General features: G+C 43.8%; 2 protein-coding genes across 2 annotated transcripts in view; both read right to left on the bottom strand.

Annotated features, from left to right (window-relative positions):
- Positions 1-7,304, bottom strand: part of tmprss7 (transmembrane serine protease 7) — an 8,314-nt gene extending 1,010 nt beyond the window's left edge. Inside the window, exons 1-16 of the mRNA XM_023416914.2 lie at positions 6,956-7,304; positions 5,811-6,015; positions 5,451-5,581; positions 5,296-5,363; positions 4,923-5,116; positions 4,807-4,842; positions 4,483-4,711; positions 4,244-4,368; positions 3,723-3,829; positions 3,515-3,621; positions 3,140-3,276; positions 2,734-2,841; positions 2,424-2,531; positions 2,161-2,277; positions 996-1,191; positions 110-378 (exon numbers count right to left, since the gene is read on the bottom strand). Of these exons, the coding sequence (XP_023272682.1) occupies positions 110-378; positions 996-1,191; positions 2,161-2,277; positions 2,424-2,531; positions 2,734-2,841; positions 3,140-3,276; positions 3,515-3,621; positions 3,723-3,829; positions 4,244-4,368; positions 4,483-4,711; positions 4,807-4,842; positions 4,923-5,116; positions 5,296-5,363; positions 5,451-5,581; positions 5,811-6,015; positions 6,956-7,027 (2,209 nt within the window). The 5' untranslated portion in view covers positions 7,028-7,304. The remainder of the gene's footprint in view (positions 1-109; positions 379-995; positions 1,192-2,160; positions 2,278-2,423; positions 2,532-2,733; positions 2,842-3,139; positions 3,277-3,514; positions 3,622-3,722; positions 3,830-4,243; positions 4,369-4,482; positions 4,712-4,806; positions 4,843-4,922; positions 5,117-5,295; positions 5,364-5,450; positions 5,582-5,810; positions 6,016-6,955) is intronic.
- Positions 7,305-7,420: 116 nt separating this feature from the next.
- spata13 (spermatogenesis associated 13) lies at positions 7,421-22,890 on the bottom strand. The gene is made up of 13 exons (XM_023416911.2): positions 22,392-22,890; positions 15,107-16,684; positions 12,915-13,379; positions 11,816-11,960; positions 11,469-11,596; positions 10,971-11,150; positions 10,181-10,360; positions 9,842-10,021; positions 9,508-9,740; positions 8,973-9,102; positions 8,487-8,862; positions 8,259-8,333; positions 7,421-8,141 (listed from the first exon to the last, which is right to left on the bottom strand). The coding sequence occupies exons 1-13, from the start codon at positions 22,518-22,520 to the stop codon at positions 7,960-7,962; spliced, it is 3,981 nt and encodes a 1,326-aa protein (XP_023272679.1). The 5' UTR covers positions 22,521-22,890; the 3' UTR covers positions 7,421-7,959.
- Between the last annotated feature and the right edge of the window lie 190 nt (positions 22,891-23,080).

Consider the following 23,080-nt stretch of genomic DNA (forward strand, 5'->3'; position numbering starts at 1 on the left):
GGGGGGGGTGAGACATGGACATGAATCTGCAGCTGATGGAAGCTCATAAAAAGTACAGGAGTCAAGAGAGGTCTATGTCAGCCTACAACGACTTCTGTTCACTGCTCACCCTCTTCGGAGCGGTATCCCCACCCGGTGACCCAGCAGCGGTGGCTGTCGGTGACGGTGTGGGAGGTGGGCGGCAGGCACACAGGCTGGACCAGAGGGCCGAGGGAAGAAGGCCAGGGCTTCTTGAGCTGCAGCAGGGCGATGTCGTAGTCAAACGTGTATGCGTTATAGTACTCGTGCACCACTATCCGCTGGATCTCCGCCACGTGTCTGGCACTGCCCTGCGTCAGCATGCCGAGATGAGCGCTCCAGTAACGAGGGTCAGACAGCCTGCAGAGTCAGAGGTCAAAGGTCAAAGACACTGAAGTGGGACATTTTGTAAATTATACCGATCTAACAAAACTTGATGAAAGACAGGTTAATGTGTTCAGTAAGCAGCTGGTTTGTTCGCAGAATCAATACGGTGAAGACTTGTAACTATTGTTGTTGTATTATTGGTTTTTAACAGCGACTGTGCACAAAATATTCACTGCACCAGATATAGCAAAAGCTCATTTTCATCTGCAGTCCCTCAAGCAATAACTTGTCATTAAACTACCAATGGGTTGGAATGTGATAAAGACAAATCAGCAGATGATGAAAGACACCATTATTACAGATTATTATATTAAATACATGTGAGGTACAAACTTTAATGAGTAATAATATAATAACCAATTATATTTTCCTTATTCTAGAAGTTATAACTTTATCACTATTCTATTATTAAATTATCAGATATAAATCTGCACTATACACCTAAAAGTGATTATGTCATTCATCTTTTGGGAACGCTTTGGGACACCACCGCTGACTGGTATAATAAATCTGTGGTTCTTACATACAGTCATTACATTGAGCATCTAACAAACACCGAACGTTGTTGATCAGCAGTGAGGGTCACTGACCTTTGCTTGCTGAAGCAGTGTGCTGCTGAGATGAGCCAATTAGAGGAGAGGACAGAGGCACCACAGTATAGGTTACCAGAGAAGTGGAGGCTGACCTGCCACGGCCACTCCCCTTCCACAGAGTTATCTCCACCCACGATGCGTTCAGGGCCCGTGGATGAAACCACCTTCTTCACCAGGGAGGGACGACCACAGGCTTAGGAGCACATAGTGATGGATTTTGTGGTTATACTGGTTAGATATTTTTTGGTTTGAATGTAAAAGTGTATACAGCTTGTGTGTGTGTGCGCATGTACAAAATTTCCCTGCTGGTTTTGCTGGATGTGCAGTAATTATATATATCATCATGATGCATCTCAAGACAAAGTGTACCTCAGTGAGAGATATAAACAATACATGTTATTACTATTATTAAGTGTAGTTTACAGAGCTATTAGGGTTTTATATATTCACAGTGTGCGTATCCAGTATGAGTGTGTTTGTACACCTACACTACGCCGAGTCATCACCACGACAGACGGGTCCCGCTGCCGCCTTATTAAAAAGTAGAGCTTTGATGTTTGCGTATTCATGTGCACACACACACACACATATGCGTGCGTGTGTGCCCAGTATCAGTGAGTGATCAAAGACAGGTTTGTTCCCATCACCTTGACTCCACATCATGATAAAATAACAGCAAACAGAGAGAGGGCTATTACAGCAGGGTCACCTCAGTGCTGCAGGTCAGCAGGTTTGGAGCTCACTGCCCAGTGGATTATAAAATAACAACAACTTTCTCATGGATCCACATGAGGGCTCTGGCAGTGCAGTGGCAGCATAATCACTATGTGCCAAATGCATGATTAAGAGCAGATATCTCAGGTGGGAATTAACAAATGTGCGTGATCAAGGTTTAGTTTAAGTCAAGTCATTTTTTAAAACATTAAGGGATGTTCGAGCTGAAATTTGAGTCTTAAAGTTTGAACTTTAGTCTATTAAAAAAAAGGAACAGGTTTTGCAACATGCTACAGTATATACAGCGGTTACAGCAGACTCTTATAAATGTTGCAAGTTTTACAACGGGGAACGGTGGAGGTGAATTTCTTCAAAATGTAATGTAATGTAATTGTTTCCACAGTAACTTCAAGACATACACACGGAGCAGGTGATGCAGAACACTCACCACAGTCTGCCTCATCACTGTGGTCATTACAGTCATGAACACCATCGCATTTAGCGTTCTTCTTCAGGATGCAAGAGCCACTGCTGCACTGGTACCTGATTGCAGAACAGGTTGTTTCTGACAAAAACGGAGAACGTGTTGCTCTTAGTAGCGGTTAAAGAGTGAAAGGGTGAACACACACACACACACACACACACACACACACACACACACACACACACACACACACACACACATTTGGAACAAACTGTAAAAATCCACACCCTGAGTGCAGTTGATCTCGTCTGCTCCATCAGTGCAGTCTGTCTCTCCGTTGCACACAAACAGAGGATGCAGAGGACTGCTGCCACCACAGTTCATTGTAGGCCTCGCTGCCAAGATATGCAGTATTGCAACACATGACTGATTGCTCAAGTAAAACTAATGACAGACTTTTACTACATTGTAATGCGTTGCCAGCACCTCAGAGTGTCATTAAAAAAAAATAATAATAAAAAAAAAAAGCAGGGACACAGACAAAAGTAATCAAAATGTATAAGCAACCACAATAATGTCACTTGTGGGACTACATACAGCAGAAGACCTCGTCACTCTCATCCTGGCAGTCATCCAGGCCGTCACAGCGTCGGCTCTTCTCCACACACAGTCCTGTGGAGCACAGGAAGTTGTTCTCTGGACAGGCTGCAAAAACACAAAATTAAAAACATTAAGTGCATAAATATAAGACTTTTTCCTGCTTCATTTCTAGTCTATTAACCGACGGACCGGCACCACTAGAGGCCTGTATGGTGATACTGTTTCAAACCGCACGAGTAGACTGCACAGAGAATGACACTGCTCAGTTTGTGTCTATAAAGTATCTTTCAACTGCTAGAAAAACAAAGTCATTAACTCACATCCACACAATGAAACACCTGTGATCAGTCATTTCCTACGCTGCATAGCATAGTGAGTCATGCTCTGGTCCTGCGGTGCTTACGTTGGCTGATATTGTAGCTGGTATAGGACGCCTGAAACGGCTGAGCAGAGTTACGTGAGCTGCAGCGAAACTCCACCTCTGGGCTGTGATCAGCGATCCGAAACACCGTGCGGTGTCCCACGTAACTCCCACAGAAACTGGGAGAGGAAAGCAACCGTCACGCAACCATCACAGGATGTTGTTGTGGGATGAATAAGTACATACACAAATGAATACAATGTAAAAAAGACTTAATTACTCCATTTGTTCAGATGATTTTTTTTTTTTTATCTTAGGGAGACATTATCTATTGTTATTTGTAAAAATGTTTGAAATAACATGAAATAGTTCAGTGTAAATTTTGAAACCTATATGCATGTATCTGTACACACATACATGATTTCATTAACCTTCCACCAGCCGTGGTCACAGCCCTTCATGTCCTTTGGTTTCAGCACATAGTTCTGAAACTGCAGAGCAACTCCTAAAGCACTATTAGAGGTCTGGAATAAAATACAAACACAAAACATAATCAATAAAAGATATTTAAGTCACCATTTAGAATATCAGCGCGCGTGTGTGTGTGTGTGTGTGTGTGCTCTACCTCAAACCTCCAGGTGCAGGAGCACTGAGGGGGCAGAAGGCTGGGGTGGAAGGGGCTGTAGATGTGACCAGTCACGTCTAACTGTGTCTCAATTTGAGACATACACACTGAGAGACAGAAGCAGACTTAGGGATTATACTTACACCCCCCCCAGCCAATACTATATGTTACACAGCACTGTTACATATGACAGTGGTTCCAAATCAGGTGGACACTAAGAAGGGGCTGTGAGATAAGTCTAAGGGGGTCAGAAGATGATAAATGAAACACAAAATGATTTCTTTCTGACTTTTCACCTCATTCCTATAAATCATTTTATCCCTCCGGAGCTTTAAAAAAAATTCTAATTCTAAAACATTTAAGAAGGGAATAATCTCTTTGATCCAACTCCCCACAACTCATAGACATATTAAATCTGTGACAATCACACCTAGATATTGCTTCATTATACGTGGACATGGGTTAAAAAAAAAAGTTTGGAAACCACTGGCATATAAAATAATCAGGTAAATGCATCGTACTGTCCTCAGCGATGGCCTCAAAGTGTCCTGTGAAGGTCTTGTTGCCGTTAGTCATTCTGAAGGACAGCAACATGACATTGGAGGTAGAGACAATGGAGAAGGAGGTGGACACTCTCTCACACAGCCTGCAGCACAGAGACGCACTTCAGTATGTGTAAAGTTTGTTTCACAGAACCTGCAGTGAAATATGGCAAGCAGCCTGCCTGTTGCCCTTCTTGCAGCGGGAGCCACGCACTCACCTGTGCAGAATGCGCCCTCTCATGGGCAGCAGAGCATCGTACACAGTCAGGGCATCATTAACGCAGTCGCTGGGCTCGATGAGGAACGAGGTGACGGTCAGACGGATAAGAGAGCCGGGGGCAGCGGTGAGCTTTACATGGCAACTCACACCACCCCATGATGAAAAGACGTTTAGAGGGACCCTCGCCCCGGGAAGGTTGGCATACATCTTATCTACACACTGCGAGCCTGGCAGGGGAGACAAAAAAAAGCTCATGGAAATACAATGTAGACAAGACATACAGCAGAACTTTTATTCATCTAAATCAGGTGTTGTTGCCTACCTGCTGCATTTGACGTGTAATCTGAGCGCTGAACAGCTGCAGGAGGACACGACAATCAGTCTCCACATTGATAAAAAAAAAACAATCAGAATGCATGCAGAGAAATGGAGACGCACCATTGATGAGGATGGAGTCTATATCGACTGGAAGCCCCAGTAGATATCCTACAGAGGACCTGTTCTTCAGGCTTGTGTGGACAGAGTCTCTGAAAATGGCACCTACACACTCCTCACACACTGCTGGGCTCTTTAGACGGGGGACTACAAACACCATCCAGAAATGCACCAGCACACCGCCCTTATGGTTGTTACTGGATGGATGGGGGAGGAGAAACAAGTTTACATTAAACCTTTAAAAGCAGGGCGTGTTGCTCGGTTGTAAATAAGTGGCGATGCTTAAAACTGGAGTCACGAGCGACAAACTAAATCTTAAATATCGGCTGGGCCTCTTTCTGCTTCGTGACGGTGATGACTAACGGTCCCACTGTACCTGAGGTCTGAAATGACAGCTTGCTTGTAGAGTCTGGCCACTGAGGACATCTTGTACACATTGCTCACCTACGAGACACCAGCAATTAACACTAAGACTCCCAAAGCTAAACATTAACCGTCATGTAAATAACAGGGTTACGCTGATACACATACCACATGTTGGATTTTGTTTGCCATGGATACAAACTCGTGGGACTCAGCCTGGCGGTACTCAGGGATAAACTCCACGTTGGCAACACGGAACATCCCAGCAAAATACGCTCCACTGTTGCTTTCACGGCGAACTAAGGAAGTAAAGTCAAACTTTCTCATCATGTGATGCAGTTTCAAAGTAGTGTAGTTTTAATAATAAGCTTAGGTTCATCAAATTAGAAGAACTCGTTACAAAAAAGTACTACAACACATAATAGTTGGTAAAAAAGTATTGTAGTGTAGTAGTATAATTACTGTAATTGGAAAGATACTGGTTCATTCAGTTTTGTAGGACTAAAGTAGAAGAATGTGTTCGCTTACATATGAAGACCCACAGCAGTGACCATATGATAACCACCACCACAAACATCACCGCCGCGATGATGATAGCAAGGTGTGGGACGTTCAACAGACGAGCCCACAGCCTCTCCAGTCCCTTGGGCTTCCGTCTAGTCTTCCTGTACTTCCTGCGCAGCTTCTGCAGAGTGTGGTCCACTGTGGCAACCTCCACAGACACATCTGCGATCTACACCCAGGGAGGGGAAGGGAGGGGGAGAGGAGGGGAGGGGAGGGGAGAGGGGAGCACATTCACACTCTAATGCAAAGTGTCATTGTCGTAGCGGTAAATATGGCTTGACCTTTCAAGCAGTCACTTCAATATGTCCTGACTCTAATAAGGACGTGGTTAATGATGCTTAACTAATATGAAAGGGAAGTGTTTCTTGACATTGCAGATCCCTCACCAAGCATATTAGAGCACTCACAATTCAGAGCTGGGAGACCATGAATAGATTTACACTACTGGAGACACAACAAGAAGGCATAACCCTGCTGCTACCACTCTTTACTCATCACTGCGCCTCATCCAGGTCAGCTGGTTTACATCACGATAGGCCGAGCGGGATGCTAATCCATCCCAAATGCCAAGAGACTTGGGTGAGTGTTTTCATGCCACATCATGCACTGGAAGACCATCGCTGTTCATAAAGTTAAATCAAACTCTCACATTTTGGTGTTGATCGGCCAACAGTGATGTAAGCATGTGTCTACTGGTAATGATGCTCCATTACGGGTCACTTTAGCTTGTGAAGGGGCATGCCTGAAAGCAATACCAACTCTATCAGATGTAACACTCATTGAGTTACCCAATGCACATATATTATTCATTCAGTGTCATCCCATACTGTGCAGGTGGGACTTAATCCATCAAAAGTTAGCAGGGTTTAGATTCCCAAAGGAGAAAAATAATAACATTTTACACATATTTAATCAAGCAGCATGACAAGAGATGTGATTTAAGAAATGTGATGTGTGAAGAAACTTGTTTTCTACACTGAATTCTTCAGGGTTTAATCAAGACAAACAGCCTTTAACTGCCCAAAATGCAAGTTAGAGTCAAGATTGTACAATTCTAGTCACCTAACTAGAAGGAAAACAACATTAAGTCAAGGTCATATCTTACTTACACTAGCAGCGTCCTGTTGAGATGCATCATCACCTCCTCTCGGCTGCCCGTTCTCCTCACGCTCTGTGCCCATGACACAGGCATCCCCATCAAGCCTCTATCATCTAATTCCCGATGTCCGGTTTTTCAGGTCCATTGGCCTTTTTCCTTCCGGATGAAAACTGCCTCAGGAAAAAACAGCAGCAGATACACAAACAAGCGCAGAGTCACACAAGCACACCGTTCGGACGCACAGCTGACAGGTGTGTGAAACCAGATCCTTCAGCACAGGCGAGCGGTGGGGAAACAAGCAGCTCGCTGATGGCAAAGTACCTCCTCCAGTTCTATGGCTAATGTTTCATTCATTAACTTCTATCGCTGACTTTTATCAAATTCACATGAGCTAATATTCAACAGGCAGAAAACAATGACTTGCTAGTGACTAGTTGCATAAGCAAACGACTATTTTAAAGTGAAAACATTCTCATTTTGTATGTTTGTACAAGAGTTTTATTTACACTGTTAACAGGGTAGATGACGGTGTCAGTTCGTTTATCCTCTGGCTGTTTGGTGCTCAGAAGTGACGGACTCGCAGCAAAAAAAAAAGAAAAAAGGGTCCAGCCTTTGTGAAATAACAGAAAACCGTGTTTGTCAATGTAAAAGCAGAATAAACATCGTTGTCATAATTAAAATCAAAAAAAACTTTCAGCTGGAATTAATAAGACAAAGGGGGTGGGGTTTCATGAGCTTAAGTGAGCAGCATCTTTAACTTACCAACAAAATGGACAGAGTCAGTATTTTAACACTTTAGTCACGCCCCATACGAATGAAGGCACTGGACTTCAACAAGCAACAAAAACAGACACAAAGAAAAGACACATGAGGCACAAAAACAAAACTTGATAGTACATTCACAGACAGGAAAAATACAGGAAGAAAAATAAAGTGTTCTTTGAGTCCTCCGGACGGTTTGGGCATGCTCGGATCATGCACAGAGGAAAAAATAAAGGATGAGGGAGCAAAGCCTCATTTCCTGAAAAAGGCGTTGCGAGTGATGCTGTACAACAGGTGATAAGGCTTTCTTTTTGGGGGCTCGGCCAATGAAAAGACCTGCTGCTGAGGCACACGGGTTGGAATGGTGATGTGACGCTGGTGAAGTGGATGAAGGTTTTGGTGGTGAGGTGGGACAGAACCCGAGTAACCAATGGCTAAAAGGTGAACAGGCAAAACGAAAAAGTCAGAATTATGATCAAGGAGTAAATTAAATAGAAAATAAATTAAATAAAGAGTGACTTTAACAGGATTAAGAGAAATATTTTCCTTACGTTTGATCTTTCCCTGTTTGCCTCTTCTGGCATTAACAATAGCCTGTTTTCTTTGCTCTTCACTGATCTCCATTCCTGCCAAGAAACACACACAAACACACCTTCAGGTCAAAATATTTCCAACCACCCCCTTCTTCAAAAATCTTTTTACCCTCTTCACCTTTTACTTGACATCTACCCACAGTAGCTGTTTTGTATCATGAGCGAAAGGAATCCGGCTCGACTCACCCATCTCTTGGTCTTCCTTGACTCTGTGTCTCTCTTTGGCAAAAGCCTCCAACCACCTCTGCTTGTCCTGGGCCTTCCTGCAGCACAGCACACACACTAACTCCAGAGTGGAGGCGTGGCGCAAGCGCAGAGCGTTCCTCAGGGTCAGGCCCAGGTCTGGGTCCCGCCCATCGGGCACGTCCACCACCTCGGTCTGGTCCATATCCAGCCGTCCCCGGTAGTGGAGCAGGTCCCTGCGCAGGACGTCTTTTTTGCAGAAGACCAACTGGTGGTCAAATAGGAAGAAGCTGCGCTGCTGCATTTTGCCTTGTCGGACGATTCGAGTCAGCTCGCCAGAGTGGATCAGCTCTGAACTGCGCTCCAGCACATCAGGTCCCTACAACAACAATTTATACAATATAAAGCATACGACTGGCAAAACATACAGACTCACTGTGTTTCATAAGCAGAATAAAAACTGGATTTATATTCAGTAGTCATCATCACCTCCCAGTGCAGAATGGCAACCTGCCAGTGAGCGATGGCGTCAACACTCTCTAGCCGTCTTTTCCTCTCATTTATCAGACTGGCCACGTTCTTCATAGCCTCATATGCTTTGCTCACTCCGCCGTAGTCACTGCAATAAATCAGCAACAGAAAAGTGAGCATATGGCCCAGCAAAGACATAAAATTGATAGAAGAGACACTTCCATTTAGAGTAACACGCTGCTTCCACCGTAAGAATAGAAAAGTAATAATAAACCTGCTGCAATAAAACCGCCATGAGATCTTTATTTAAGGTGAAATGGTTCTAAATATAATGCAGTGAGTTGAATCTATGCATAGCAACAGGCATCGTCGATCCCACAGCAATTAACAATGTTAACACTGTAGGTGGCTTATGACCTATATGGTGTATATTATTTTATACATGTTAGCGTGGGGTAATTGGAAATAATTCTTTTACTATCTCTGGTGCATTAAAGCAAATAGTGATTTAAAGTAAGTAGTGAAGTGATGGATTTCATTTCCTGAGGAGTACCTGTGGTCCTTAGGGGTGTACTTGAGCAGTTCTCCCAGCTGCAGGGGGTATTTACAGATCTTCTGCACGGGCGTGAGCAAGAAACCAGCAATGGAGATGTCGATCATCTGCTGGAGGAGACGGCAGGCCTCAAAGAAATGTTTATATCGGCCCAACTTCATGAGGCGCTGCAGCTCAGCACAGGCCGCTGGATGGGTGTTACAGTACTCTGAGTAGATAGAGAAGCCCTCCCCCTAGGGGTAAAAAAAAAAAAAAAGAAAATTTAGAGCTGCTGAATCATGTAAATACATGAGTTACACAGTGATTTGTGGAAGATTTTGCATGTGGTTGTTACCTGCAAGAGAAAACAGGAGCCTATTTCACTGAGATGCGGTTGGTCTTTGTTGTACTTCTTCTCCAGGTCTTTCAGAAACTGCCTGTGGAATTTGTAGATGTCCTCTATGTTGCTGAAGATGGTCTTCAGCTGCAGCTCAGTAAACATTTGCGGGTGTTTACGGCACTGGCGGATGTAACCCTGAAAATACACACCAAAATATATACATTACACTGACACAAGTTGTGAAAACAGCTCACATACTGGCAAACAGGAGGTGCTGGACGGCGGAGTTTCTTCTTTATATACGTTTTCTGTGACAGAAGCAGCAGCCCAAGAGTTAAATGTTGAGGCTCATACCTCACAGATGTCTTTGAGGTGCTTGATGTAGATGCGTTCGGTATTCATGATTTCCTGAACCACATTGGTTCTCATCTGCTCCTTGTGCTGAGCGCTGTGCGTGTCCCTGGGAGTCGGATCCTCCTGGTCCGCTACACTCTCCACACTCTCTGCACTCGAGTCTTCCTGGTTCACTCGCACCTGAAACACATCCACCACAAACACAATGGGACCTCCTGAGCAACAGTCAAATCAAGCAAACAGAAATAAGTTTGTCTGCTAAAAGTCAACTTCAAGTCAGGATTAGTTTTCAAACAGATTTAGCTGGATTTTTTTTTTTTTTTTCCAGTCTCCACATTATCACACAAATGCTAAATATTTGATCATTGATGGTTTTTGGTGATTTAATGAAACAAAGTCAAAATGAACAGAATTACAAAAAGGGAGAACAATAACTACTTAAACTACAAAAGACTCTACTGCACATCACTATGGTAACAGCATGTGTAAGTTTAACTAGTTGCTGTTCGGCATCATTGATTCAGCTACAAGCAATTACACAGCAGACGCCCGTCTGCCAATCAAATAACCTCATCATGGTTACTGCAGCCTGCCTAATTAAGACCCAGCTGTCACTCAGCTCTGGTAACCGCAGAAACCAGCTGAACATCTGAGGTTTGAACCCTTCCACACACACACACTCTTAAGAGGGCTGGTGAGGTTTCTTTGGAGCTAAGCCAGTTTGCGAGTCTTTTCTGTGCTGCTGGAGAGTAAACATGCATCAGACACAGAGGTCAGGTGGTCCACTTACCCTCACAAAGCAGGAGGGGAACCAGGCCTCCCTGTCAGCCACCCTGCCCCACCACCAGTCCTTGTGTGAGGCATCCAGGACACGGATAACATCTCCAGCCTTGAAGGCCAGCTCCTGCTCCTCCATGGTCACATGGTCCCAGAGAGCCTCAGCATACACTGTGTGGCCTGAGCTTATCCACTGAGTAGCACACACACACACACACACACACACACACACACACAGATAAGATAGAGATACAATTACATGCAGGCTAAGCCCATGTCTAACATGTAAGATTATGTCTAGACTTGTGGACACTGCAGTGGTTGTCTGTTTTGCTGAACTGTGGCCAAACATCTTGAAAACCACACACAGAAAAAACATTTTCACATGGCTGTTCACGAGGCACGCATAAAAAAAAGATAGACGTTGCATCATAAATTCAATACGCAGCCTCGGAGAAGATGTTTGCGTGTGTCGCAACGTGACAAGCGAGTTACCCCTCCTCAGCCTCACCTCGTTGAGCACAGAGATCTCCACCCCTGGCTGGAGGTAGGGCGTGACATCAGCGAGCTCATCGAAGCTGCCCTCCTCCTCCTCGCTGACGCTGTCATCAAGTGTCGCCGAGCAGTCAGACACACCATCTGCAACATATATAAAGAGGTTAAACAACCATGTGGAGCTGAAAACTCAAGACAAGATTTAAATAATCCACAGAACAAGCCACAGATGCAAGCACACCCACACTTGGCTCTCTACCAATATTTTCCTCCAACACACGTCTTGACATTCCCAGACTCCAGTTTTCCCACAGACTAAAAGTTTGTGCTCCCTCGTCACATAACAGCCACCCCAGATCTCACCGCTGAGCACTCTGTGGAGCCTTCGTCGTCCAACGCGATCCAGTCCGATGGGGGTGCTCTGGGAGAGGGCTGAGGGGCGAAACCTGGCAGACACTGCTCTGTAGGGGGGCACCTGATGGGAGGGGATGGGCGGCCGGGACAAGGGCTGCAGAGAGGACAAACGGAAACATGCTGGGATTTAGAAAGAGCTCAGTTTCTCTGACTTTCACCACCTGCCTGATGACTCAATGTCCCAGAAAAACAGCCTGCGACCTCTTGAACATGATCTTGATCAAACTTGATCAAAACCTTGAGTAATTATTTAGCACTTCTTGTTTATTTCTAAGTACTCTGTTGATTATTTTAAGCCTTTGTTACAGATAGAAGAGAGATATTACAGGAAATTAAGAAGAATTGCAACAAAAGCTTCCTGATGTTGTGATTAATGGTTGAATGAGCTGTAGAAACACCATGACTTCTTGTCTTTTGGTGCTGGTTAATAGTGCTCATTCTTTTTTCCTTTCTTTTTCTTTTTTAATTTCTTAAGGTATTTACAATTTAGCATGTATTGTTTTGGTACAATTGTGTTTAAACATTAAAAAGCAGGGAAATATTATTTTTAAAAGTATCACACTTTTTTTGTTTAATCTTAGTTTTGCTTACAGAGGTAGTTGAGTGTATAATCAGGATATATATTGCATTTCCCTGCACTTTCCTGCTTACTTTCTATATCTGTAAGTGTTAAAAAAAACGTGTTCAGCACAGTTTTGACACAAACTGATCTGAGGTATAAAATCAGAGAAAATAAGTTGAGACCGATCTGATCTCCAGCTATTATTTTGCGGTGAAAAACTATTGAAACACAACTGTTTTCTATGTTAACATTGTGAAAGATTTACAGTATTTTAATACATTGGAAAACACAGTTCCAACATACTTATGACCAGGAATTTAATTATTTGAATTCCTTCATTGTGCCTGAGCAGAATTCAACACTGGACTAGTGGAAAGTTTTTGTGGTAAAGTCCTCCAGCCAATGGCAACAATTAACTAAACTATTCACATTTTTTCAAATACAGTATTTTTCCAATGGGTCTAAACTATAACTGTAGCAGCTTACAGAAGGAAGGCGGTCATCTTTCTCCTCAGCATCAGGAGGGAAAACATCCACCACTCCTATCACTGAGATGGGCCGATACCTCCTGCACTGAACGTCCCCATTCACGCTGCACTTCTCAGGGCTCTCTCCATCCCCATAGGTGTCATTATCGCTGCCGTCTTTATGCAGTGATGTGTTTTCTGTCCTTTCCTCGGCATGCAGTTCAGCAACTTCCTCGGGAATGGAGTGCTTCCTGGAAATGAGCTGCCCATAGTCAGAAATTGGCCGAGGTCTCGGATGCCGGGCCCTTCGCCTGGGCTTGACGGAGGAGGTTTCTGTGGGAGTCGCGGCTGCCTTGGTGGATGATGTGGGCGATGTGGGTGATTCCGAGAGGGATGTTGGGGAGATAGGAGGTGTGATGCTGCTGGTTGTTGGAGAGACTTCATCTGTTTGGAGAAGTTCTTCTCGCTCTTGTTCTGATGTCACCTAAGGATCAAAGGAAAAAGTTCAAAACTCCCCTGTTCAATGACCTGCAATGCATAGAGATGCAGAACATATTGTCTGCTGGAGAGAACATCTGTTAATCAGAAACAGAGCAAAAAAAAAAAAAAGTGCTGCAAGTCATAAAAGTCCCAAGTAGAACGACTGCTTTGGTTGGATCTCCAGGCAGAACCACAAGAATGAGTGTGAAACTATTTCAGAACTTCAACTTCAACAGGATTCTCGTGAGAAACCTGATAAGCATTTGACAGTTTTCAAGTTCACACAGTGATTGGCTCCACATATTGAACACAATCAACCGCTTATGCTTATCAAATTCAAACAAAGAACTGCAACAGAAATTGCACAAATATTCCACAATTAAATGTTATCAAACTGCGTGTGTGTCGGCAAGTATTGTGTGCTCAACGGTCAAATATTGGCAAATGGTTACTCATTTAGAAATCGTTGTTATAAGTCTGCTAGTCAGCCAGGGATATCAAACCTCACCTCTGGGTTTTCTCGATCCGGGTCTGGTCCCCAGCATATACACTGGAAAGGCACACAGTGGACTAGCACCATTGTGAAACACACACAAACACCGATCCGCCTGAGTCCTCAAGGCCAAGTCCCTCAGCTTTTTGGAGGCCAATAAAAGCCAACTGATTTCTAAAGTAAACAAATCTGACTATTGTTGTTCATCTTCAAAGGCAAAGTCCTTCTCTTTGACCAAAAAAAAATTCACTATAACACTGTGTTTGTAGTCCTGACTGCCTGGTGGTGCTGCTCGCTGTCCCAGGACCAGTGTCCATGGTGCTGGACTTTGATCCATTGGGCTGCAGCTAGAGGGGAAAGGGGGGGGAAGCAAGGCTGGGGGATGTACTTACTCACAGCCACCCACCCTCCCACAGCAACGGGACTATGGAGCTCTTTTGCGCAAGGGCTGCTAATCATAAACAAAGCGTAATCATTAACTCTGTCTGCTCCTTCAGTGTACCTGGTAGCTCAGAACAGCTGGCTTCAGCATCTGACCCTGCTGCAGCAGAAGTCAGTATATCAAACACAGCTTACAGGAAAAGCAGGGTGAAGCAACATTATGCCTATGTCATTATTTATTTGACACTAACGGGGACTTTGGACCACAAGCTCAATTTTTTAGCATACAAGCACCGACCTGACGAGTATCACGTTGACATGAGACCTTATCGCAGTGGGTTAGAATCATGCCAGATTCAAAGATCACTTCATAAAATCATTTCATTTCCTAAGACAAGGGTCAATGCCATTCAACTGGAAGACTGGCATCCATTAATGATTGCACTGCTCTAGCGGATGAAAGAGTAAATCTTTCCTCTGTCTTTCAGTGCTTCCTTCCTCACCGAAACTTAAAAAGAGCTCTTGTCATCCTAATGATTTCTAATCGTGTGCCTTTATTTGCTTTGATAAAAGGTGCTATTGGTTGTTTTAGCTGCAGTGCATCTAGTGCATCTGTAAGCAGTGAAAAGCTCTGTAATCGAAAAGGCCAGTTGCATAAAGATAAAAACCTAGCTTGATGTCATCAATATTGTTTGGTGGTGTATCAGAATATCTGCTGAGCCAATGCTCAGGGAGGAACAGGTGGAGCAATACTGACTGCTAATTAAAAAATTATATATTGTATGTGCCAAGAAAACAGGATTTTTTTCAGCCTCCTGTCATCTTTATGCAAAGGGTTTGCCAACTCACTTCCTTACCTTGCTTGGTAGCGACTTGACCTCAGTCTGTTCTTGTCGTTGTGAAGACTCTTTTTGGCTGAGTGGAGATGAATCGCAAGCTGCTATCCGTTTATAACCACTTGTTGTGGCTACGGCCTGCGACTCATAATGAGCAGAGATACCAGGTGAAGTGTCTATTGTCTCTGGGGGATCCACAGAAACCGGGCTGATAAGGACCTGGTGCTCTTGTGGGCCGCCGTCGTATTCAGGCTGATGATGAACCAGCGGTGTGTGTTCGACGGACATGACCCGGGCTCTGACGGGTGAAGGCCGGCGCTGTCGTTCACCGGTCTGTAGGCAAGGCACGCGGCGGGAGTAGTCGTCGTGTAGACGAGTGAGGGGTGACATGGGAGATGGAGATGTAGGGCTGGGGGAGGGACTTCTCCTGCGTCGGACAGTTAGGTCAGTCATGCTCCCTACTAGCTTCAGCATCGGGCCCTTGGTCTTCACAGGGCTCTTCCTGCAGTTCACAGCGTGGCTTCGAAGGTCCACCGAGGAGGCGCTGGCTGTTCTCTGGATGCTTGGTGTCCTGTTTGATGTGGTACTACTCTGTGGGTCTTCCTGAGGTGAAAGGGGACCTGGAGATGGGGCTCTGCGTCTGAATGGTGCCTTAAATATATGAAGATTTTCTGCACTTTTGCTCATTCTGCTCAGCACCTTCACATTTGTGTTGTTCATGTTCTCCGCTTGGACACCGACCTCAGATGTCTGACCTGGTCTCTGACTGTCTGCAGCTCCCGTTGTGCTGCTTCCTGCAACTCTCCCATTCCCCATGTCAAGTAAAGAAATGCGTCCTGCTCCATATGCTCTCCTCATACTCCTTGAGAATCGTGAGTTGCGCGTGAGACCGTCTCCTTCATCATTTTCCTCATCGTCATAGTCTTCAATATCTGAGCCACACTGGTTAAAAGCCAAATTCTGTCCACTAAAATTTCCATTACACACACTGTATCCTTCCGCTGACTTTAAATGATTCATTCCATCATCTAAACCAGGGTCAGCTTTTGCCACCACTGTGCCGTTAGCTATTTCCTGATTTGATGAAAGATCATGCTCTCCATCATGGTTTGATGCCCCTTTACTCTGAATTCCCTGCAGCACGGAGGAGCGGAGCTTTTTGAAGGAGTCCACAACACCTAGTCCTGAAAGTCCTGACCAGGACTGGGGGCCACTGTTGCCATCTTTGCTGTGGACTGAGGTGGGGGTGTCAGTGGTTGGACTATGAGCAGGGACAGGGCCCTTCCTCGAGTTAGAAAAAAGCCTCATAATTCTTGAGGAGTAAGGCTTTCCTTCAGGTTGACCTATAACAGGGTTTGACCAAGCGGAGGAGTTAATGCCGTTCAGTTTGTTCTCATCAGTGAGAGGACCTGCAGTCATTGGCTGTACTTGGGCGCCACACCCAGACAGCAGATAAGGGACTGCACTTCTGTCACACTGACTCTGAAATGGGTATATATCACTGAGGGGTCGGCCTCGGATCAACGGCTCAGCTTTGGAGTTGTGGAAGCACAGGAGAGAGTCTTCGCTTGTGGACAAGCCTCTGTCCTTTTGTTCTGCCTGCAAAACCAAAAAGAGATTTATTTAGTGACCTCTGCATGTTGCATTAGAGAAGAATTAATGGTCCCTTTCCAAGTTTGCTATGAAAAAATTAAATGTGTTAATCGGAAAACTTAGATGGAGACTAATACTGCAGCACCTTTTTCAAAGAAGGTCATGAAAAATAATCAGCATGAAAATACATGCAGTATGCTTAAGGGGATGGCAGCATGAGAATTAACTATTGTGCGTTTACAGTACAGTGTCCTCTGTGTTAGTACGGTAAGAGAGGACGACTTGGGGGGAAGTAAGAGCGAGACACAGATAAACAGAAAATGAGTGCATTTGTCCTTGGTGCCATATTTCAAAATCCAAGGAGAGCTGAGGCCCAAGTTGGGGTGGTGTTGTGCTAAGTTCAGCTTTGTGTGTGTGTGTGTGTGTGTGTGTGTGTGTGTGTGTGTGTGTGTGTGTGTGTCTCAGGGCAGTGGCTAATGCAGCTGAGCCTTTGAAGTGGGGGCCTTGTGAGCGTGACTAAGCAATGAAATTTGCTAATCCATTGTGATTAATGCAATAAATTGCCCAGTTTTCTCCAGATTACGTTGATGATGAGGTGATGTGGAGGGGGAGGGCGGTGTGGTCATCAAATCAGTGCCACACTTCAACCCTTCATGGTAACACACAGAGACCTTTAGCTGTAGTAGTAGCCTGTATAGATTTGCTACCGATAGGTGGTTTTCACAGCAGACATTTTGACTTAACACGGTGGAAAAAAACACAGGTGTTATAACTAACAATAATGATGGCTCTGTATTATTCAAGCGTTGCACTAAACCATGACAGAGTGACAGTGAGCCAGCATACACAGCTCCGGGACCATGAAACTGAAGCAACTAAATGGTATTCAGCCATTATTTATCTGATCATTTGTACATCTGTGATATGTCAAAATGCCTTCTGTGAACAAGGTCTATTGTCTGTTTCAAAAGTCTTTTATGACTGGGTCCAACAGTTTTGGCTGATGTTCAAAAGGCCACATAATAATACACCATAATCCCTTTATGGCTAGCAACTGACTAACAAAGATTATATAACAACAATATGATAACTAAATTTTAACTATTGAATGAAAAGATTATGGAGAACACAGTCTATTGATGATAATGACTATGTAGTATATTGAAAACTATGAAATGTATCATCCAATGTTGACATTTTTCAAATATTTTTATGTTCGTTGTCCTTTCTGTAATGTATCCACTTTTCTAAACCTAAAATATATCGTCTGCAAAGCAACATTTTCAGCATCTATGTGTTGGTTTGCCTTCATAATGTCTCTGAATCAGGAAAAGTGAGAATGCCAGTAGTTTAGCTAATAGTCTGTTTTCTAGAGTCTTCAGAATAGTTCACTGAACATGAACCAATCATTCTGCCTCTGTCATACAAACCAGGATGATGGTTATGATATTAAAATCATGGTGTGAGACCAGATGTCATCTCACATTTTGGTTATTAGGATAATATAATACAGTAAAATGCTTGTTTTTGTTTTTTTGAACATAGGATAATATGAGAATATAATAAAATGCTTATAACACACTATAATGTAGTCCATGCTAATGCATGTATATGCTGCTTATAATGCTAAAAATAGTGATTCCACATTCACATTATCACTGATGGTTTTAAATGTCTGACCAACACCCCAAATATTGTCAATATTGTTTATGTATTCTATTAAAAATTGCGACTGTGATTTTGTCAGCATCGATTTTTCAATGCAGACTGAAGACATTCTTTAAAGGTTTGAAGGCAGCCTTGTCTCCAGTTATTACTGTATGCACACACAGGGAGTTGCAGGGATCCTGGAATGCTCCCATACCTCCCGTCCTCATGCATGTTCAGCAGCAGATGGGCTCCCTCAGTCAAACTCTGAGGAATCTGCTGTCACTTCAACCAGCTCGCTCCATCACACTGAGCACTTATGTAAACACAGAGCCACCGCTGCCAAGCACCACTGCTGACAGACAGTAAACACCCCTCGCGAACAATGTGCTGCTTTCAAAACGATGCTGAATTGTCTTCTTGTACTTTCTCCTCCTCACAGAGGAATCGCGTTGAGTAACAACTGGAAAATAGAAAGAATCGATAGTTCCATCTCTCTTCCAAGCGGAAAGACAGGAGATAAGGAAAGAATTTCCACAGCTTACGTGGCTTGTTTTTGCTTTGAATACTCGTGTCATGCCATCAGCCGTTCGATCAACTGTGATATCTTTCAAAACACCTTTATGCTTTCTACCCACACTTGGCGCCAACTGTCACAGGCCATTTGGCGTGTACTAATACTTGGCAGTGCTGTGCATCAGAGCCAGGCTAACACAGGTGGTCACCATTTCACTATAAGACAACACAGTCTTTAAACATCAACAACGTATGTGCAAGATGCTTTCAATAACTGTATAGAATAACAATCTTAGCTTTAATACACACACTTGTTTCACTGTTGCATTGACCTCTCTGTTAGCACTCCGTACCTACAAATTTTACAAAACAAATTCAACACTGACAACTGCAGTTTCTTTAATTATGAAAAGCAGTTTTTCCCCTTATAGATAAAAAAAGGTATGTTGCACTGCTTTTTATTTAAGGCACTGTATTTTCATACTGTACAAAATACATACTATGCAATGTACGATACATTTCTACAAACTTTGGCATCAGTTTCTTTCCTCTAAGGTTTCTGAAATGACAAAAAATAAACTAAAATATGATATTGTAAAAAAGCATCTCCATGTCTACAGCTATGCATATTGTAACAGCCAGACAAATATTACTTACGTATGTATTAATATCACGCCCTATCCAGATCACGTTTAGTATGAAAAACTGTCCTGTATCTTCATGCTCTGCCTTACTGCGTACCAGGATCACTGCTGCTCTCCGACTTGCCCCTGCTAAGCAGTGGATGGGAGCGGCACACTGGGGCCCTGGTGCAGAGTTAATTAAGAGCTCAGGCAGGAGTCGTCCCCCCCCCCCCCCACGCACACACACACATGGCAGCCAGCTGGAGCCAGCCTCAAGATTAGACTCCCAGAGACAAGGATGAACACGCACCAGGATACATAAACATGTATACAAGGGCTAAAAGCATGCACTCCGAAAACACACTCAAATAGTTGGCGCATCCTTTCACATAGTGCACGACCCATGTCCGCGTGCGCTTAGTGTGCATGTGCGCCCACACGCATGCACGCACAGAGTTGAACAGGGAGGAAGCATTTAAAATCATTGACTCCCTTCCTGTTTGGCTAGAACACAGGTGGTTATATAAGAAGACCTAAATACAAAGTGATAAGTGACCTCCTGCCCATAGTTCACCTCTGCAGAGGTATGTCCTGCCTGAGGCCAGGATAAAAGTCATTAGGTCAAAATGAACTGAGCATTAAAGTGAAAGACCACCAGACAGGGAGTATCACGAGAAAGTAAGATTTTCTGTCATTACTCATTCTCTGGCTTAACTCCGAGACACACTCAATCACCCTGGAGCAACACCGCCATTCCTTTGTAAGCTGTCACTTTACTTGTTGCCTATTTGTCTCGATGGATAGGAGCCGTGAGGAGGACGTATCTCCAGGATGTCCTAAAACAGCACCACATAGTATTTTAAAATACAGATTGGCTGATGAGCGTTTCTGTTAACAGTGTGCACAACTCAGGTTCTGTGAAACCAAGCTGAACACATGTTAAGCACTAGAGATAAAATTCACTGTATTTTGTCTTTCAGTGAATGAATGGACGTGAATGTCATTGTATGGCAAGATTAAGCAACACTCCGCAATATTCTGACTTAAATATTTGAATCCAAATTAAAATCTATTTAGCGTTGATGCTTGCCAGGTAGCCTCACAGCCTTTTTCCACGCTAAGATTAAAAGTGTCAGCAAGTAGACTCCGAAGGAAATCTTCTATGCGAGGGAACAGTGTGTGTGGGAGTGGGAGTGTGTATGTTGTGTGTATAGCCTGTTCCTATTCCTTCCCACTAATAATCTGATTAGCGGAGCTTTACCAGTCTGTGTTCAGGACTGGTTTCATCTACACATGATAGCCTAATCAGGGAGACAAGTAGACTATTCAGCGCTGACTGAGAGTGACACCAAAAGCTTGTAAACAGCCCACCAGGACCTGACTGCAGGGGGCACCTTGGCTTTGGTGTACTCTATGATTTCAGGATGAAAATTAAGAGATAAAAGTTTCTAAATGCACCTTAAAGAATGCACCACCTGGGGTCAAATTAAAATGTCAAATGACTTACAATCCACTATCTATTATTCTTTATGGCACCGGTTTGCACATTGTCTGGATCAGGTAAGCATATAGGCTCTGGTTTAGTCTTCTGGTTCAAGTCTCATATTTGGTCATGACCTAGTTCCTCATTTCTTGGTTTGGCAGAAGGAAAGAGAAGGGGAGATGCCACGCCCCTTTCTATAAAGCGTGGGAAGTAAATGCGCAGACCGAGCCAGGGAGTGTCACCACTCTCACACACACAGCACCTCACTCACCTGATCTGCTCTGAACTGTCATAGTGAAAGATAACCAGAAATCTAACCCCACACAGTCTACAAAGCTTACAGAGGACAAAACACTAGAGCCTCGCTGTCAACGGGTTAACCTGAATGGAGTACAACAATAACCAATAGGCTGCTCCATCAACATTCAGAAACAATGAAAACAGAAAGCTTCTCAAGAGCTCAGATCAATTCAGTATGATATAGGAATCAGTGACAAGCTACAACAGTTTCCCGTTGGTTTGTGAGCTTGCAAAGAGATTATACTTCAGATCTAAAATAAGTTTTATGATAGTAATAATAATGAGCACACTGTTTCCCTGGTGCAAATGAGGCATTTTTACTTAATTCAGTCACAGCACTGAAAATGGCTGGTTGATGTTTTAAAGAACATTTGAACAAAAGTCCACAAGGAATTGAACTAAAGCAGATTAAATTCAAAAACTAAACAAACAATGCACTGGGTGTTTTATTTTGTCTCATGAGAAAGAATTACACCTGTGTGTGAAAGGTAAAGCACCCTAGTGTAAAATTATATTGTAGTATAGTGCTTAGTCCTGTTGTAAAAATGGATTTGGGGCATTATAAAGCAGAGGACTCTGACCTGTTTAACACCGAATGATCTAGACAGCAGATTTTACCTCTAGCACAAGTCTGTCTGGGGAGAGATGCCAACAGGTTCTATTTAATTGCTTTAATTAGGAGTAGATTGCACTAGTGACTGCAGAAGAATTGCAGCTATGTCAGTACCTGCTTACAATGAAATAGTTTCTGAAAACAAGGAGCTCTGAAAAGGGATTATACTGAGTAGTTTTCTAAGCTCATAAAGAACTCGGGGGCCAAAGTGCTTATTTATTTCTGCATTAATTAACTTTCTTTGGCCATTAAGCTCTTTGTAGTTGCTGGCCCCCAACCCCTCCTTCACCAACTCCCTGCAAAGCCTGGCATCTCCCACATCACTATAACAACCAGGGCTGTAATGCACTACAATAACCCCCTCTGGTCCCATTTTAACCAAGAACACAAGCGGGAACATCACAACAACTGTAATGTGATCAACGAATAATATAAATAATGTAAATGAGCTGTTTTATCACTTATATTAGCTATGAATTAAAACCACCTGCCACTGCGGAGTTAATAGAAAACAACAAAACGTTTGCTCACCCTGCTCATAGTCGCTGATGTTGTCCTCCTGACCTTTTTTCTCACATCAACAAAGCAGCTGTTTTTGTTGTTTAGCCATAGTAAAGTCGCCTGGGTTTCTCTGAGGTCCAACGGCTTGCTGCCTCGCATTCGTTGTCCCCTCGCAAAAACATGTCGGGTACAAAAAGCACCAGTGCGCTGCTTCTGCTAACTAGTTACCCCGCAACATATTGAGACAAATGGCTGGCTGATTTCTTTAACACACTGGGCTAGCTACTTGAGCTAGCTCACGGGCTCAGTGATAAACTTCTAAATTGCGCAAGCCCCGCAGTTTTTGATTTCGATTCCGCCGACCGGCAAAACCAGTTGGTGGTCAAGGCAGTGGAGAAAAGAAATCCTGAATCATGCTGTATCTTCCGAGGTTTCTCAAGAAAAAAAGCTTAAAATTTCGCTGCTGACTCCAGTTAGAAGACGTCTTTCTTGGAGGCTTGAGCTGCCAAGCATCATTAATGCACTTGTTGCAGTGTTTGCATGGGGCGGGGCTTAGAGAGGTTACGATCGAGGTTACTGGTTGACCGCAGCGTGACCATTCCGCTGACAGCCAATCCTGATTCAATAGATTAGTCCGTGACCATGAGGCCACGCCCACCGCGGAACGCGCTTCATTGAGGAAAAAAAAATAAAAAAGGTAAGACAATGCTGCTCACCAC

This window comes from Seriola lalandi, unplaced genomic scaffold, assembly GCF_002814215.2.
Source record: "Seriola lalandi dorsalis isolate HSWRI2012SDOR001 ecotype SW California unplaced genomic scaffold, Sedor1 jcf7180002054570, whole genome shotgun sequence".
NCBI lineage: Eukaryota > Metazoa > Chordata > Actinopteri > Carangiformes > Carangidae > Seriola > Seriola lalandi.